The following is an 18323-nucleotide window of genomic DNA, read 5'->3' on the forward strand; positions in this document are numbered from 1 at the left end:
GGAAAATACCTCAAAACACTGCTGACAGGATCAAATAAGATTTTGTAAAAAGCCCTTTGAAATCTATCAAATACTGTGCACATCTGAATGGCATTATTATTACTGAAAAAATCCACCCTTTCACTTCCTTTCTTCTTAACCCTATATAGAAAGTACCATTCTTCTCAATATAGCAAGTTTATTTACCAGTTAGGAAAACATTGGCTTAAACTAATTCATGTCAAGTTACTGAGATTTAACAAACACCTAATAAAGCCTGCAACAAATTCAATGCTAGTCTTTTTCACACATCTTAAATCCTTACAACCACCCTGTAAGCAGCTCTAAGTGAATAATAAAGGCCTAGTGTTGATTGCCACTAATTCAACCAAGGCCTATAAAAGGACCCATCCTAAGATACCCAACCTTATGGGCAGTTTACCCAAGACAGAAATCAGCAAGACAAAGTCCCTGCCCTCAGGAAACTCACAATCTACTTAGTCTATGCAGAGGTTGCTTTTTCAAGACCAAGGAGGAACACAGAATATGGTCACACAACTCATAGGAACTGTGGGAGAACGCAAGGTAAGAAGAGGTGGTGAATCTGACCTATGTCACACATCACACGGCATCTAAGGCTAGAAGGAGGAATAGGAGTTAAAACAAGCTGATAAACAGGAATGGCACTCCAGGCAGGGGGAATAACAGGGGCAAAGTGGGTAAGAAAGTGTTCAATAATAACAGTGCATTCAGAAAACTGCAAGAGATTGTGGGGAGACGGAGTTTTGCATTTTAAAGGCAAAACTCTCTTACTGGCAACTGTCAAAGGACTTTAAGAAGATATTTCTGGGCTGGGTGCGGTGGCCCACGCCTGTAATCCCAGCACTTTGGGAGGCTGAGGCGAGCGGATCACGAGGTCAGGAGATCAAGACCATCCTGGCTAACATGGTGAAACCCCGTCTCTACTAAAAAAAAAAAATACAAAAAATTAGCCGGGTGTGGTGGCGGGCACCTGTGGTCCCAGCTACTCGCGAGGCTGAGGCATGAGAATGGCGTGAACCCCGGAGGCGGAGCTTGCAGTGAGTCGAGATCATGCCACTGCACTCCAGCCTGGGCGACAGAGCAAGACTACGTCTCAAAAAGATATTTCTGGAAGGCCAGGCGCAGTGGCACAGGCCTGTAATCCCAGCACTTTGGGAGGCTGAGGTGGGTGGATCATGAGATTAGGAGTTCAAGACCAGCCTGACCAAGATGGTGAAACCCCATCTCTACTAAAAAGACAAAAATTAGTCAGGCGTGGTGGTGGGCACTTGTAATCCCAGCTATTTGGGAGGCTGAGGCAGAGAACTGCTTGAACCTGGGAAGCGGAAGTTGCAGTGAGCCGAGATCGCACCAGTGCACTCTAGCCTGGGCGACAGAGGGAGACTCCGTCTCAAAAAAAAAATAAAAGTTATTTCTGGATAAAGGAGCCTGTTATTACTAACATCCAGATTATACTTTGGATAAAATAATGCTTAAAAAGGTTTATGTTTTTAAAAACAACATAAAATTATTTTTCCATTATAATCTAAGGGGCTACAGTAGGGACTTATTAAACCTAAAAATAGTTTTAGAATATCCAGAATAAGGCAGTGCTAAATGACAAAAATTACTACCTCCTAGTCAGAGGACTAGGAGGAAATAAGAGCAGAAGAATGGAAAAGGTACTTCTTCAGTTCTTGTTTTAAAAAGTACATGAAGCTTCCAGAAAGTAGGATATACTGCAGGACACAAATGTGTAGCATTGTTCTGTTTACACAAGAGAAAAGATGTCATTGCACCTTCTGAGGGAGACTCGTCAGATTGTAGTACTGAACAGGAATCTGCGTCAAAACAGAAAATGGTACCACAAATGACTAAGATCTCCAGCAGGTGGATTAAACTGGTTATCCATGTTGTCTGCCACACTCTACACCTGTATGATTCTCTGAGCAACTCTGAGATATTTATATCACTCAGGGGGATAAATGGAAACAGCATCTCCAAAAAGGAGACTTACATAAAAGAGGCAGAAGAGCAGGGGCTATTTCCATAAAGTGCATTGCAGACAAAGTTCAAAAGAAATAACTGGAGGATTTTTATAACTCACCTGTATTGACATTAGGGCTGATGATTCTACAGACTCCTCACACCATTCCTGGTTGGGATTTAGGTGGGGTATACAAAAGGTACTAAAGTATCCAGAGAAACAGCTGATGGCTATCTTACAGCAGTAACTTCAGCCATGGACAGATCAGAAATACTGTTTAGAAAGAGAGGGGGTGTGGTAGGTACTAAGAATATGTGGTTTAAGAAATATAAGTTGCTGTAAAGGAAGTGCTGTTTTCAAGTTTTAAGACCAAGTAGGAAATCTATGCACTGTTTCACAGTGGTCACAGTGAAATACTGAAACCCACTTATGTGGGGAGTCATATTTCTTGGAGCCTCAACCACCTACATCTCTAGGTATAAATTTGAAAGGTAAGCATTAACAAACATAACTGTCACAAACCCAAGCAAAGCCCACAATGCCATCAAAGAAATGCAGTGAGTTTCAGGAAGGAAGGGTGAGGGGGAAGCCTCTTAGAAGCAAAAATAATTTAAATTATAAATGAATTAAAATAGCCATTGAGCAGATAAGACAGATAAAACAGATGCAATAAATAAAGTTCATGCACTTCACTCAGAAGAACCTATATACTCTTATTTTACATTTAGAAGTTATTCCTACTTTAGATACAGTTTCTGCAAGTGTTTGTTTCCTAACAGAGGAAGCAGAGAAGCAAATTAAAAGTTGAGGGCATCTACAGTCAAACTTATAGACAAGGCACACTGACAGCATCTAGAAGCAGCAGCTAACAGCCTTACAAGACAGAAAAAAACATGTTTTTAAAAAACAGACATAGAACCCAAAACACAAAGCTAAATGAAGCCTTAAGTGCTGCAGTGAAACAACCACACATCATTGGCCTCTACATGTGTGTGCACAACATAATAGATTGATTCCTTGTCATAAGACCTATGTTCTGATTCTCCATTCAGCCTTTCTGAACTCACCTTCACCTAGAACAATCAGGATAATACTTCCTTGCCCTACTACCAAACAGAACTGCTGAGAATAGCTTAAAAATATATGTAAAAAGGGCCGGGCACGGTGGCTCAAGCCTGTAATCCCAGCACTTTGGGAGGCCGAGACGGGCGGATCACGAGGTCAGGAGATCGAGACCATCCTGGCTAACACGGTGAAACCCCATCTCTACTAAAAAAAATACAAAAAAACTAGCCGGGCGAGGTGGCGGGCGCCTGTAGTCCCAGCTACTCGGGAGGCTGAGGCAGGAGAATGGCATAAACCCGGGAGGCGGAGCTTGCAGTGAGCTGAGATCCGGCCACTGCACTCCAGCCTGGGTGACAGAGTGAGACTCCGTCTCAAAAAAAAAAAAAAATATATATATATATGTAAAAAATGCTCTGAAAACTGTAACGTACTACATGATCTGTAACTGTAAGAATATGTTAAACATGTTCTGTATATTCTGTTTAAGAAGGCAAAGTAGTATGTAATGTATTTAAATCAATTTATATTTAAATGGCTAAATTAAAAAAAAAAAAAAAAGCACTTCTCTTAATAGCAGAAAATTAACTTACACGGCATCACTTATCCCCTCACCAAAATACCAGATTTTTTTTTAACAACTATTAGCAAGAGAAAGACTTTTTAAAAGCAAGAGAAAGATTTTAGCTGCTCTTTGCAAATCAGGTAGGTTGGATAACATTTTTTCTGACAGGAAAGACATTTCAAATTGAGAAAAGACAAAGTATGTTTGACTTTCTGGGTTGTTTGTTCATTTGTTTTTGGAGACAGGGGCTTGCTCTATCACCCAGGCTGCAGCACAGTGGCACAATCATGGCTCACTACAGCCTAGATATCCCAGGCTCAAGCAATCCTCCTGCCTTGGCCTTCTAAAGATTCTGAGATTACAGGTGTGAGCCACCACAGCTGGCCTACAATAAAATTTTAAATGAATACTTACACCTAAAAAAATACATGCAATACACATCTATTATAGTTATACTATAGAGCAATACTTTTCAAACTGCAGGTCATAATCACTAGTGGATTATGAAGTCAATTTAGTGGTTCACTGCCAGTATTTTATAAAAAAGTAAGATAGAAAATATTAGAGTACATTGCATTTAATAAAGGTAAGTACTATTCCACAGAATTTTGTTTGACTTAATATTTATTAGTGCAATGTGTATGTAAACAGGAGTGCTGGATAACAATGCAAATGTATTTTTTACATGAAGTGTAGTCAAAAAAGACTGAAAGTCACTCGTAAGAAATTCAATAAATAGGTATTTGATTTCTAGATGCCGGCTAAGAACTAACAGAATTTAAAAGCAGCTACTACTCAGAGTGACCAAGACTCAATACAGAAGTAAAGAAATCACAGCTGGGACCAGGCTGATGAAAAGGGCAGTGTTTTTGTTTAAAAAAAAAAAAAAGTCACTGGGCAGCAGTCCTCAAAGGAGGAAAAAGATAACATTCCTTCCAGGAATTTTTTCTTTAAAAGAAAATTAGAAAAAGGTAGATGGTAAGAAAAGCACTGTGCTGTTAATTAGAAGAATATACCCCCATCAAACCCTCTGACTTTAGTCCTCAATGGTTTCATCTTTAAAATGAGAGGATCAGACTAGAAGATAAATTTTTTATTTTTTTTTATTTTTTTATTTTTTTGAGATGGAGTCTCGCTCTGTTGCCAGGCTGGAGTGCAGTGGCGCGATCTTGGCTCACTGAAAACTCTTCCTACCAGGTTCAAGCAATTCTCCTGCCTCAGCCTCCCGAGCAGCTGGGACTACAGGTGCATGCCACCACGCCCAGCTAATTTTTGTATTTTTAGTAGAGACGAGTTTTCATCATGTTGGCCAGAATGGTCTTGATCTCTTGTCCTCATGATCTGCCCTCCTCAGCCTCCCAAAGTGCTGAGATTACAGGCATGAGCCACCATGCCTGGCCTGAAAATAAATATTCAGATCCTACCTTAATACTCTGATTCCAAAGGATAATAATAATTAAGTCATAACAGAACTACTTGAATTATAACTGAGCTTTTGTTCTTAATAACTAAAAGTTTATCTTTTAATAAGAAAATTATGTAACATCTTAATAAATAACAGGTTTTTATATAAAAATCAAGACTTAATGGCTAATGTTATATTTCTGCAGCTTTCCATTTTCCAGACCTAAACGGCCCAGCTGGATGGGTAAAAATTACCCTTAGATACATTACTATTCACCTGGCTAGCAACCATGAAAAACACATGGAAGGTACCTTGAGGGAGTTACATAACCGCTATATAACTTTCTTGGTACCATGGCCCATTTAAAAGTTAAAAAAAAAAATTAAATAACCACTGATACACATTTACACTGTTAAAACAACTGCAATCAGTAACAAGTGCTTTACAGACTAAAAGATTAGATATTAACAACATGTCCTTTTGTCTCCTTCCATAAAAGGATCAAACGCTTTAGCTTAATCACTTTTTTCTAAATAAAGATACCAACTGCTTCCTTCGTATTTCCCTCTTGTCGCATCAATTTCCTTGCCTGATGTTGGCTGCTTGTCACTGTCTATGTGCTCCTTAGCCTGCTGGTAAGAGCCTGCATGCTCCTTACTATTGGTAAGCCCTTCCATGGTCTATGTCCACTTCCTTATGCCTAGAGCTGATATCTACAACAATAGTGGTAGCAAGCTGTCAGATAAATAGACACACAAAAAATTAATTTAGTACACACGACAGAATTGCTTTGATTGGGAATAGGCTACATATTACATTATGAGGAGGTGCTTACATAACGATATGTATTTTATCATGTAGATGTCTAGAACTCCTGACCTCAAGCAATCCTCCCACCTAAGCCTCCCAAAGCACTGGGATTATAGACATGAGCCATTGCACCCAGCCTATCATGTAGATGTCACATCTGGAGCCACTTCTGAGAGTAGATAGAATGTGTTTCAATTCTAAGCAAAAAACTTCCATCTTTTTAAATTAGGCATGAAAAATGATAACAGAAAAATGTATAAAATAGTGATGAATAGAGGCACCATGAAAGGAATAAAAACAGACCAAAAGACCAAGCCAGTCAATCACTGACAGCTATTTTGTCTCTGAACACTATTACAGAAGAGTACTAAGGAAGAATGCAGACATACACACATATATTAAGGTGTTTCATCATGCCATATCATTAGTACAAAATAAAAAGAAGAAACAGCATAATATCTATTATCAGTTCTCTCTGTAAGTCCATATTGCCCAACATTTATTTCTCTACTGTTCTATAGGCCAGTATCTGCTTCGGAAAACATGTTCTTCCAAATCAAACCACTCCTAATGAAATGAATGGACACGGGTCAATCTATGTGACCAACGTGCAGAGGCAGTAAATTCAGGTTTTGTTGAGTTCATTTTTTACTGAACTTACTTGTCTTTTGCCAGTTCTCACCCACTTTGAAATACGCACCAAATAAATTAACACAGTTTTACCAAATGCCATCCAAATAGCTGATTTTGTACATAATAGTGAAAATTGAGTGTTCTTAATTTGCAAAACTAACTTTGGACATTTAATGCTAATTAGATCATATTATTACTGTTCAGTGAAAGGCTCAAATATGTAGTTAAGGGCTGAATAAACACGGAACTGGAGAATACACACCAAAAATATATACAAGTAAGGAAGAAAGCACAAATATCTTATAGAAATAAATAAGTGTTTTAAAATAGATACTAAGTGGAAACTGAGGAAGTGAAGAAGATCCATTTATGCTCCCAGGTCCTAAAGTCAACATTAAAGCTTTTAGAATCAAATATACAAAAAGCCAGCACTGCAGGAAAATTAAAGAAGCATTAGATTGGAAATAAATAGAATACTGATGAAAGGAAAGATCAAACATGACTATTGATAAATGTCTGCAGCCTTACTGTTCTACAAAAGAACACCATTTCTTACAGGGAGTGAATGGGAAATTGGACAGACAGTGCTGTCAGCTACAAAACCCACCTTAATGAAGGCTGAACATGAGTGACAAAAGCACTTGGTATAAAATATATAAAACTATCTGGAGGAAAAAAGGCATAGATAAAACCAGAAAAACTACAAATGGATTCGCATTCTAAAATACAACGCTTAAACTGACTTAAATAGCCATAGTATTGTATCAACTTAAAAGTCAATAGACTAGCATTAAACAACAACAACAAAAAAAAAATTTGAAAACACACACAAGATACAGAACCAGGTAAATGATACCTTTCCACAATATAATCATACTGATGATTAATCTCTAAATAACTTTGTCCCTTCCCCTCAACCAACTCACCCAACATTTTCTGCATCTTCATCACATTCAGCTTTATATTTGCAGGGTCCACACTTGGAGTGTTTTCTGTGAACTTCTGCCCCTGACCCTTCCTCTTCTGTTTAAAAAGAAAAATCAAATTTTCAACCAAAAGTTGGGATCCTTTCCAGGTATGCTTCATGTTTTCAGTAGTCATTATCCTGTTTCTGAGGAAAATGTACCTGAGCTCTTGAAAATAGTCACCTCCAAAATCTACCAATGCTTGAAGTTCAAAAATGTTGCCAGTACTGAGTACAACATATTTTGTGAGGAAAAGAAGTTTTGGTGCTGGCAAAATGATCCCTTAAACTATCTAGGCAGAACAACACAGTAGGTTTGATAATGAATTATTTCTTTTTTAATTACCATATAACACTGAATAAGGGAGAAAGAAAAGAGACAGGAGAAATACATTTAGTCCTGTGATTACCCTCCTGTTGCAATCAGCCTGTGCAAAGTTGGTCAGCAGATAAGCACCTGACCACAAAAGAATGTAACTCTCACCTTTTCCTCGCATCAGTTTCATACCTGTCTTTCTAACTACATAAAAACTAACTTCAGAGTTAAAAGAAATACTTACTTCCAAATTTTAAAACGGAAAAGGGTCTCTTTATAAAGGACCTTTCTTTTTCTACTTGGCCACTTAGCACAGCCAAAAATACACAGATAAAAAAGTATGCAGGTCTCCTACGACCCAACGCAAAAAAAAAAAAACCGTAAATATCACCAGCCCCAGACTCAGCTCACATCCCACACTGAAAGGGCCTTACATTTTGTGGGTCTCAACTAGAGTGGATCACATCCTTAATCTCAAACTGGCCAGGGAGATCAGTTCTGAATTCAACTTAAGGATTTCAGTTCATTCAAGGGATTTCTCTTGAATTTGGTTTGAAAAAGATTACTATTCAGGGAGTGTCTTTTTTTTTTTTTTTTTTTCAGATGGAGTCTTGCTTTGTCACCTAGGCTGGGATGCAGTGGCGCAATCTCAGCTCACCACAACCTCCGCCTCCTGGGTTCAAGTGATTCTCCTGCCTCAGCCTCTCAAGTAGCCGGGATTACAGGTGCACACCACCACGCCAGGCTAATTTTTGTATTTTTAGTAGAGATGGGGTTGGCCAGGCTGGTCTCGAACTCCTAACCTTGTGATCTGCCCACCTCAGCCTCCCAAAGTGCTGGGATTACAGGCATGAGCCACCACATCCGGCCTCAGGAGGTGTCTTATAATAAAGAGGGTGTTAAAAAGGTACACAAATTTGCCATACCTGTTTGGTAATGCTGCCAAACTTCTAATTTTTGGTGTCTGCCTATCCTTAAGTAGAAATATTCCCCTAAACTCTCATGAATACTCCCAAACAGATACCAGGGATTATCATCCTAAGTAATCCTGAGGCCCCAAAACATCATAATATTCAGAAATACTACAGTTACCATCAGCTCACTAAGGTCTGTATATTAACTGGAGGAAACCACTTAGCCCTTCTAACTCATACGCCCTAAAAAAAAAAAAAAAAAAAAAAAAAAAGGTCAACCTACATCCTCAGGGCAAGATATCCAGCATTTTTTGTTTTGTTTTGTTTTGTTTGAGACAGGGTGCAGTGGCATGATCACCACTCACCGCAGCCTCAACCTCCTGGGCTCAAGCAATCCTCCCGCTTTAGCTTCCCAAGTAGCTGAGACTACAACGCCATCACACCTGGCTTTTTAAAATTTTTTTAAATTTTTTTTTTTTTTTTTTTTTTTTTTTTTTCCAGGATGGAGTCTCGCTCTGTCGCCCAGGCTGAAGTGCAGTAGCGCAATCTTGCCTCACTGCAACCTCCATCTCCCGGGTTCAAGCAATTCTCCTACCTCAGCCTCCTGAGTAGATGGGATTACAGGTGCCCACCACCACGCCTGGCTAATTTTTGCATTTTTAGTAGCCAGGCTGGTCTCAAACTCCTGACCTCAGGTGATCCACCTGCCTCAGCCTCCCAAAGTGCTGGGATTATAGGCATGAGCCACTGCGCCCAGCCTCTTTTTTTTGTTTTCTTTGTAGAGACAGGGTCTCACTATGTTGCCCAGGCTGGTTTCAAACTCCTGGGCTCAAGTGATCCTCCCATCTCAGCTTCCCAAAGTTCTGGGATTTTCGGCATGAGCCACAGCGCCCAGCCAATATTGTATTATATAAGCATATCTTAAGATGAACTCTCACTTCTTTAATATAGGAACAATGACAATGACAGTTTCCTAACTGAATACCTGACCACAGGGGCTAGACTATATGATCGCCTAAAATCTGTTCCAGCTCTAAGATCTGGAATTTATTACCTGATCCTTCACATGTGATTATAAAGCTTTGGCTTAAACATGTCCATCTACTTCAAATTCTATTGTTTGACAGCTTTAACTTTTTTTTTTTTTTTTTTAGCTGAGACTGTCATCCTTGAATTTCTCCACAGGACAGTTCTCCTATTCTCCAGGAGACCTTCAAAATCCCTTCCAACACTGAAATTTTAAGATTCTATGAAATGTAGAAGTATGGAGTGAGCTTTCAGGCAGTTTTGAAAGGATCATAACTGCAGTTTCCATTTGCATTAAGTGTGAATTGTACTGAAGTGGGTGTTCTTCGGTGTACCCCATAATACCTCAAACATTATTTTGTATACAGTACATACTCATTAAGAACTATAGCCTCATTAGACTATGATACAGATTAGTCAATCTCAATTCTGATCATTTAAACTCCATTATATGCTATTACCAAATATTAATCTTTTAAACAACAGAAATACTTCATATATTTGTAAAATAAAATCAAAAACATAGGAAATTGTTAAAGGTTTAAATTAAACTCTAAACTCCATGAGAGTTGTTGGGCAAGTCTTCCTTCTTCTATGTACAACTTCCTCTGGAGCTTTTAACCCTGTACCATTAAAATTCCTTATGAGCAAAAACTTGAAAGCAAGGGATGGGAAAGAGTTACAAATACTCTAGTCCAAGCTAAAATCACTTGTGGGGATGATCCAAGAAGAAATCACTTTGATGCAACCTCAATTTAACAGAAACTACAACATCTTCCCCTTAGTCTGACAACAAAGTTCCAGGGAAAAATGCGAGAAACAAGAATGCCTAGAGCTGAGAGGGAGAGTTGGGTTAGGAGCGCATGGTTTCTTTTTGAGGTAATTAAAATGTTTTAAGAGTGACTATGGTGATGAATATATAACTCTGAATATACTAATGAATATATAACCGTGAATTTACTAAAAGTCACTGAATTGTACACTTCAAGTGGCAAATTATATGGTATGTCAATTACATCTCAAAGTTGTTTTTTTAAAAGAGAAAGAAAGAAAGAAAGAAAGAAAGAAAGAAAGAAAGAAAGAAAGAAAGAAAGAAAGAAAGGAAGGAAAGAAAGAAAAGAAAGAAAGAAAGAAAGAAAGAAAGAAAGAAAGGAAGGAAGGAAGGAAGGAAAGCAAATATCCTTTAAGAGGTACTTGAAACTTACCTCCTTCTCCAGATCCAGATCCATTATCTGAGAAGAAAAACAAAGAATGAATATGAACATTTTTCCTGGAAATTTCATCTTATCAAATAATAAAATTTTCTATCAAAAATAAAACTGTGATATCCATTCTCAGTCCCTTTCTCAAATTTTTGATATCTTACAATTTGTTCTTACATACCTATTTTATGCTGCTCTCAAAATATAAATTGCTTAGATACATAATCATCTATATTTCATATATCTTTGTATCCCATTAAGGACATATCCAGATGCTTTGCACAGAGTAAAGACACTAAATACTGAAAAGTAAATGGCTAAATATAAATAATTAATTTTAATCCACTCATTTAAAACATAGGAGAAAATTTTAGTTTTGTTAAAGCTTGAGAGAAATAATGAATAAGCTGCTTTTATTAGAAAGGCAGGAAAAGAGCTATGGGTCTTACTCCAAAAAAAAAAAAATCTTCTTAATGAAATCTGCGGATAAAGACCAAAAGCCAAAAGGTAAGAAAAGCCCCAAGGTTTAGGAAGCAAAGAACCAAAGGCTTGAGTTTTTCACATTACTAATAAAATTAACTTCCTCTAGGAAATCCAATCAGAAGGAAACTTATCTGACTTGTCGCTAGTGAAATTAAAAAGAGCCTTCATCAAAATTACCAGAAAGAAGCCAGTCTCAAGTATAATTAATATAAAATATTTATTCTATAATCCTAAAGGAACCAACATATTAGCACAGAACATGTTGAAAACAGGGTAATGATATAAAATCATGAGCACAGAGTCATGTAAAAAAACAGAGAGAGCAAGTGAGGAATTTGACACTTTATCTAGCACTTTCCAGGGGAGAGGATACCCTGGATCCTAAAGAACCCATGCTAGCTCTCCAAATTGTCCTCTAGAGCAGAAAACAACACTCAACAATACTGTTCCCTTCCCTTCAAGCTCCTTCAGACAATAATCAAATTCCCAGATACTGCAGAAACAGGAGGAATTAGAAAAATATATATTGTATACAGTATCAGTTGTAAAATCTTCATGGGATTTTATGGAAAGTCTTAAATTATGTTCAATTTTGATTAATCAACCACAAAATGACATTTTCTCTGAGTAAATAAGGAGGAAGTAAAAGAGTGATGGAACAGAAAAAAAGAGAAGGAGAAAGGAAACTCAAAATTGTTTTTATGACCAAACTCTTCTTAGGAAAACACCCCTTTATTACTTCAATTCCACATACAATGATTGGGTACATATTATGTGCCAGGCACCATGGTAAATGCGAGGAATAAAATGATAAATAAGACATATTCCCAGTATATGAAATACTACTCCCAACTTTTATTCAAACCATGTCTAATTTTAATAAATATAAAAACTCATACCTTCCTTTGTCTTTTAGAATCCTTAAATAAATCAAATACTGTGGCTATTATGATAACAAGGTAGAAGTCTCCCCGTAGGTTATATTTTGTAAATGGTATGCGTTTCCCCAACCTACAGGATTCCATCCCACCCTGAGATTATGATATACATCCCTAGGCAAGACAGTACCTTCCCACTGAGAAAGCACTGATTTGGCTGGAGGTACTTATGTCAGATGAATGAAATACAATGTGGTATACGTATAGAGATACACCCAAGTTTGTTTACACAAACAAACTCTGCCAGGAGATGTCACAGAAGAAAGATTTCACAGAGGAGAAAAGGCTTAAGACCAACCTTAACCATAAGAAAATGAGTTTTCAAGTAAGGAAAAGAGAATAGTACTTCTACTTCAAGGAATAGGATCCACAAAAGACCAAATAACAAAACACTGCCCACTCAGAAAATAAAATCAATATAGCAGCTTATAACTTTGCTCATTCAATTCTTATTTAACAACCACAGGAGATAATATCCACTTAACAAGTTAAGGAATTGGGGCTCAGAGAGGTTAAGTGATTTGTCCAAGGTCACACAATAAATAAGGGTTGGAGTTAGGTTAAGGTGAGGTCTTGTAACCCTGGTGCAGTGCTCTTTCCAATCTACCACTCTGCCGCCTAATGTTTAACATTGACTGTTTATCAAAGCACTTGGTGTCTTATACATATGTTCCTCATAAATGAAGCATAATTTGGGATTGGAAAGAACCTCCATATTCCTCTTTAATTTCTAGATCATTCTGTGAAACACAATGTACTTAAAGAAGTATATAAGAACCACACCAAATCATAATCTACTAGCCTCAAAACATAATAATTTCTCCAAGCACATGATTATTTTAGTGTGTATAGAAAGAATTTGGTCTTACTACAAGAGAGGTCTGGGCTTTTCCCTCTGCTTCCGGAAGGTAACCTACGTCATACCTGATAGGAGGATATTGGTTAAGGGAGGGTGCTGCCCACACTGGAACTTAGTGTTGGGGGTTGGGCCACATTTAAGTCTTAGGGTGGGGGTTGGTCACACTAGAAAGACCAATCATGAAGAGTAGACCAATCATGGAGTCTACGAGTCACACAGTATTAGTGGACCCAGAGTCTTCAACTAACCACACAACCAACTCATCAATTATACTTACACAATGAGCCCCAATAAAAACTATGAATAGCAGGGTACAATGGCTCACACCTGTAATCCCAGCACTTTGGGAGGCCAAGGCAGGCAGACTGCTTGAGCTCACAAGTTCAAGACTAGCCTGGGCAACATGGCAAAACCCTGTCCCTACAAAAAAAAAAACAAAAAAAAAAGAGCCTGGCATGTTGGCATGTGACTGTAGTCCCAGCTACTCAGGAGATGAAGGTAGGAGGATCCCTTTAGCCTGGGAGGTCAAGGCTGCAGTGAGTCATGATCGTGCCGCTGCACACCAGTCTGAGGGACAGAGTGAGACCCAGTCTCATAAAGAAAAAACTATGAACACTGACGCTCAGGCAAGCTTTCCCAGCTGGCAATACTCCATGTGCACTGCCACACACTGTAACTGGGAGGAGTTAACACTGTCCATGCCTCCACTGGGAGAGAAAAACCCGCAACTCCATGTTTGGAACATTCCCAGAATCTGTCCTAGGCATCTCTTTCTTTGGCTGATTTTAACACGTATCCTCTCCCTTCATAACCATGCATATAATACCTGTCAGTGAGTCTGTCAGCCCTTCTAGCAAATTATTGAGCCTAGTGGTTAGCTGGGGAACCTCTTGATCTCAGCTGGTGTCAGAAGTGAGAACAACCTTGGAGACTGTCCCCTTTGACTTTGTAGTTGATTGACCCTAAAATTGTCACATTTAGTAAAAGGGACAATTTCTGAACACTGTAATATATAGGGAAAGAAAGGAAGTGGAAATCCCATAAGAATGGCCTTCACCTTTACCACTAACCTCAATATAATAATTCAAGTTACCTCACCTGCATCTCTATCCCCAAACATTAATACAAACACAAGTAAGAAAATAATATTAATAGTTCACCAAATTGACCACTACTAATTCAGGAAGGAAAAAAAAGATGAAGTAAATACAAACAGCATGGGATGAAGAGGTGGCAGAGAAAAAAACTTGGAAAGCAACAATCTGTGATACTGCTAATGACTTTCTACAGAAATTCCTCACCTCTTTTTAAAAAATCATATCAAGACAGATCCCCTATCATTCCCCACTTCAAAGCTCACTCTGTCTAACGTTCAAATCATAAGGCAAAGGACATGAAAAGAAAGTCCCTACAAAAAGGGTGTTAAGCCTTAACAATGTAGTAAGGAGTAACATAAGTCCATACAAGACCACCTGAGGTTAAAAAAAGCAAAAGCAACAACGTTAAATGAGGACAAAACAGATTCCCCCACTCCCACAACAACCACCACCAATCCATGCAGCAGTTGTGGAAATACACCTCTGACTCAAAACTCCCTTTTAGAAATGATTCCACCGTATTTTCCAAAATTTATTCAGAAGAATATCATACATACCAGAGTAGCATGGTCCTCTTGCTACTACTGTTATCTCTTTCTGGTGCTTACAAGCAGCCCTTCTGAGAAAGCATTCATTTTGATAAGTGTCCCCATTTGATCCACAGACAGGAATGTAATTTGTATGGCACTGCAAAAGAAACAAAAATAAATTCTCAGAACTAGGCATGAATATTAATAGCTTATTTCACATTCATGAATGCAATACCATAGCATTATGACATACTTCACTACTGAATAGTCTGGTTGTTTTTTTTTTTTTTTTTTTTTTTGGTTTGAAAAGAATTATGCTACTTCTTATACCTTTTTTCACATTCATAAGGAAAATAACTACCAACTATCCATAAAAATGAGAATGAAAATCTCTATTTCATTTGCTTGCTACGAAAAACCACTGAGGTAAGAAGAAATTATTGACAATGTAAAGAGTGCTAGTTATGTAATAGCATTTTATTATTATCATAATTCATTTATTCATTCAAACCTAATCATAAAAATAGAAAAAATTCATTATTCAAAACATCTAGTAGGCAAAGTCCCAAGGTAAATGGTATAGAAGACACAAAGAAATACACGATGATCTCTGTTCACAGAAACCTTACAATCTTGTAAGAGAGTCATACAAGTAGGAAAAAAACCAATACTGCAAAGCTAGATCATGTACCAAATCAGTAAGCATGTAATGCCTAATACCGATTATTGTGAGCTGGAGTATTCAAGAAAAGCATGCTCAGAGAAAGTGGAATGTGAACTGAGCCTTGAAGGATGAGTAGAAATAAGAAAGACGAAGAAGAAAAAACACAATACACATCTGAGAAATGACACTGGACCTGCATGTAGGAAAACTTTAAAACATCTACATGGTAGAAATATCATAAATGACTAAAGTTTTAAAATCTGGGGAAAATGCTATAACAAAATGATACAAGTTATTATTACTTAAAAAATAGAACATACAAATTAATAAAAATGGGACCAAAAACAGACATGAAATGTTTACAGAAAAATTACAAATGGCCAGTTAATGCATAAAAAATTATTGATCTTCACTAGCAATCAGAGTTGTCCACTAAGATGAGATGCTATTTCCAACTTATAAAATTGGCTATTAAAAAATTCAATTAGGTGGACATACCACCATACCAGTTTTGGTCATCTAAATTGGTTCTACTTTGGGGTAACATAATTAAAGAATATGTTTCAAGAATCCTAAAAAAAGAATGCAGTTTTTGATCCAGAATTACACATTTAGAAATCCATGTGACAGAAACCTATACACATTTATTACAGCCATTTCCAACAGAAATTTATAATATCAATAACCTAAAAATCTTAATGTCTAACAAGACAATGTTTAATTGAAGTGTAACTGTTCAAGAAATTAATATTACAGTCATTAAGAATTACCTTTTGAACTTAAACAATCCAACAAGCAAAAGGCAAATAATTCTATGAAAAATAGGGCAAAGGACATGAACAGACACTTCTCAAAAGAAGACATACAAGTGACCAATAGACATGAAAAAATGCTGAACATCACTAATCACCAGAGAAATGCAAATCAAAACCACAAGAAAACATCATCTCACAAGTCAAAATGACTATTATTAAAAAGTCAAAATAACAGATGCTGGTGGGACTGCAAAGAAAAGGGAATGCTACACAGATGGGAATGTAAATTAGCTCAGCCACTGTGGAAAGCAGTTTGAAGATTTCTCAAAGAACTTAAAACAGAACTACCATTCAACCCAGCAATCTCATTAGTGGGTATATACCCAAAGGAAAATCAATCATTCTACCAAAAAGACACATGCACCCATATGTTCTTCGCAGCACTATTCACAATAGCAAAGACATGGAATCCATCCAGGTGCCCATCAATGGTGAATTAGATAAAGAACATGTGGTATATATATACCAAGGAATACTACACAACCATAAAAACAAAATGAAATCGTGTCCTCTGCAGCAACATGGATACAGCTGCAGCCCACTATCCTAACTGAGGAACAGAAAACCAAATACCTCATGTTCTCATTAGTGTTAGGTAAACATTGGATACACATGGACATAAATATGGGAACAATAGACACTACTAGAATGGGGAGAGAGGCAGAAGGGCAAGCGCTGAAAACTACCTATTATGTACTGTGCTCACTACCTGGGTGACAGGATCATGCAATAAACCCATCTAACAAACCTACACATGTACCCCCTGAAATTAAAATAAAAGTTGAAGTTTAAAAATAATAATTGTAAAAAAGAATTACCTTTAAAAAAAATATTGTGTGACAAAAAAAGCTAACAAAGTTAGGCAAAAAGCACATATATAATTTCTGGGAATTCTGTACTATTTTTAAATGCATTATGTATTCCACAAAGCTAACTGTAAATGTTTTAAATAATATGATAATATAAAATAAAATATAGCAAGAAAATAAAGTATATTTATAGCCAATTTAGAAAAAAAAGAATATGCATAAAATAAATCCTGGAATAAAATGTCAATAAATTTTTCATATTATCTATCTTCATGGTTTCCTAGTTCCCTATTTAAGATTTTCCATATTTGTCTATTTTTCTTCAATGAGCAAGACTTAATTTTATCATTTATCTACTTTTAAAAAGTGATCAGATTTACTTTATGAAGCATACATATGGCATGCTACCATATGTGTATGTATACGCACTGGTAAAAACAACTTCTAGTAAAATATTTTATAACCAGTAGACTTTGCTATACATCCAGTATCAGCAGAATCTTACATCAACTTGTATTAAAATTAACTTTTTATTTTAGGAAGCCTCCCTATTATAAACATTCCTCCAGTTTTTCATGGATCACATTCCTTTCTTCTCTTTCCCTAAAATTTACACAATAACTAGTATGATGTCTACATGAGTCAATATGTTACTTTGTAATCATACAATACTCAATTAGCCAAGGAAACTACTATGAGCTCCAAGATATCAAATGCTAAATCTATGAACTTTCCAATCCCACTTTCATTCCTCAACAAATGCTTACTTTCTAAGGTAGTGTTGTGTTCACAAAGGTGCCAATATCGCCCCCTAGGGGTGGCTGTCCCTGTGGAGGCATTCTTGATTGTCACATTGACAGAGGGACCTTACTGTCATTTACCAGACAAATTCCAAGGATGCCTGAAGTACTGCAAAGGAAAGGATAGTTCCATACAACAAAGACAAGTACCACATAACTTCTGGCTATTCATGTAGGAATTTTGACAAGACTTTCCATAATACTACAAATCAGTCTGATCTGTTATACTTTACCCTAATATTGGTTTTTATTCTAGCATCTACTATACATCCTCACGAGCACATACCTAGGAGTGAGTGTAAGATGGGAGAAGCAGACCTGCTGTTGGTCATTCTCAGTTTCCATGAGTCTCTCCTGGAAGCCTCTAATTATGCCAATGGACAAATTATGGGATTTAGACAATTTTAACAACATGCAAATTCCGACTTATGCACTGATGTTGGA

The 18323-nt window shown here is 37.2% G+C and overlaps 1 protein-coding gene across 1 annotated transcript in view; it reads right to left on the minus strand.

Annotated features, from left to right (window-relative positions):
• The window catches only part of LOC105532081 (myb/SANT-like DNA-binding domain-containing protein 3), a 166613-nt gene that overhangs the window by 53539 nt on the left and 94751 nt on the right, over positions 1 to 18323 (minus strand). The window contains exons 4-6 of the mRNA XM_011970172.1: positions 14819 to 14948; positions 10888 to 10914; positions 7389 to 7485 (exon numbers count right to left, since the gene is read on the minus strand). Coding sequence (XP_011825562.1) covers positions 7389 to 7485; positions 10888 to 10914; positions 14819 to 14948 — 254 coding nt within the window. The remainder of the gene's footprint in view (positions 1 to 7388; positions 7486 to 10887; positions 10915 to 14818; positions 14949 to 18323) is intronic.

This window comes from Mandrillus leucophaeus, unplaced genomic scaffold (assembly GCF_000951045.1).
Source record: "Mandrillus leucophaeus isolate KB7577 unplaced genomic scaffold, Mleu.le_1.0 Scaffold1200, whole genome shotgun sequence".
Taxonomy (NCBI): Eukaryota; Metazoa; Chordata; class Mammalia; order Primates; family Cercopithecidae; genus Mandrillus; species Mandrillus leucophaeus.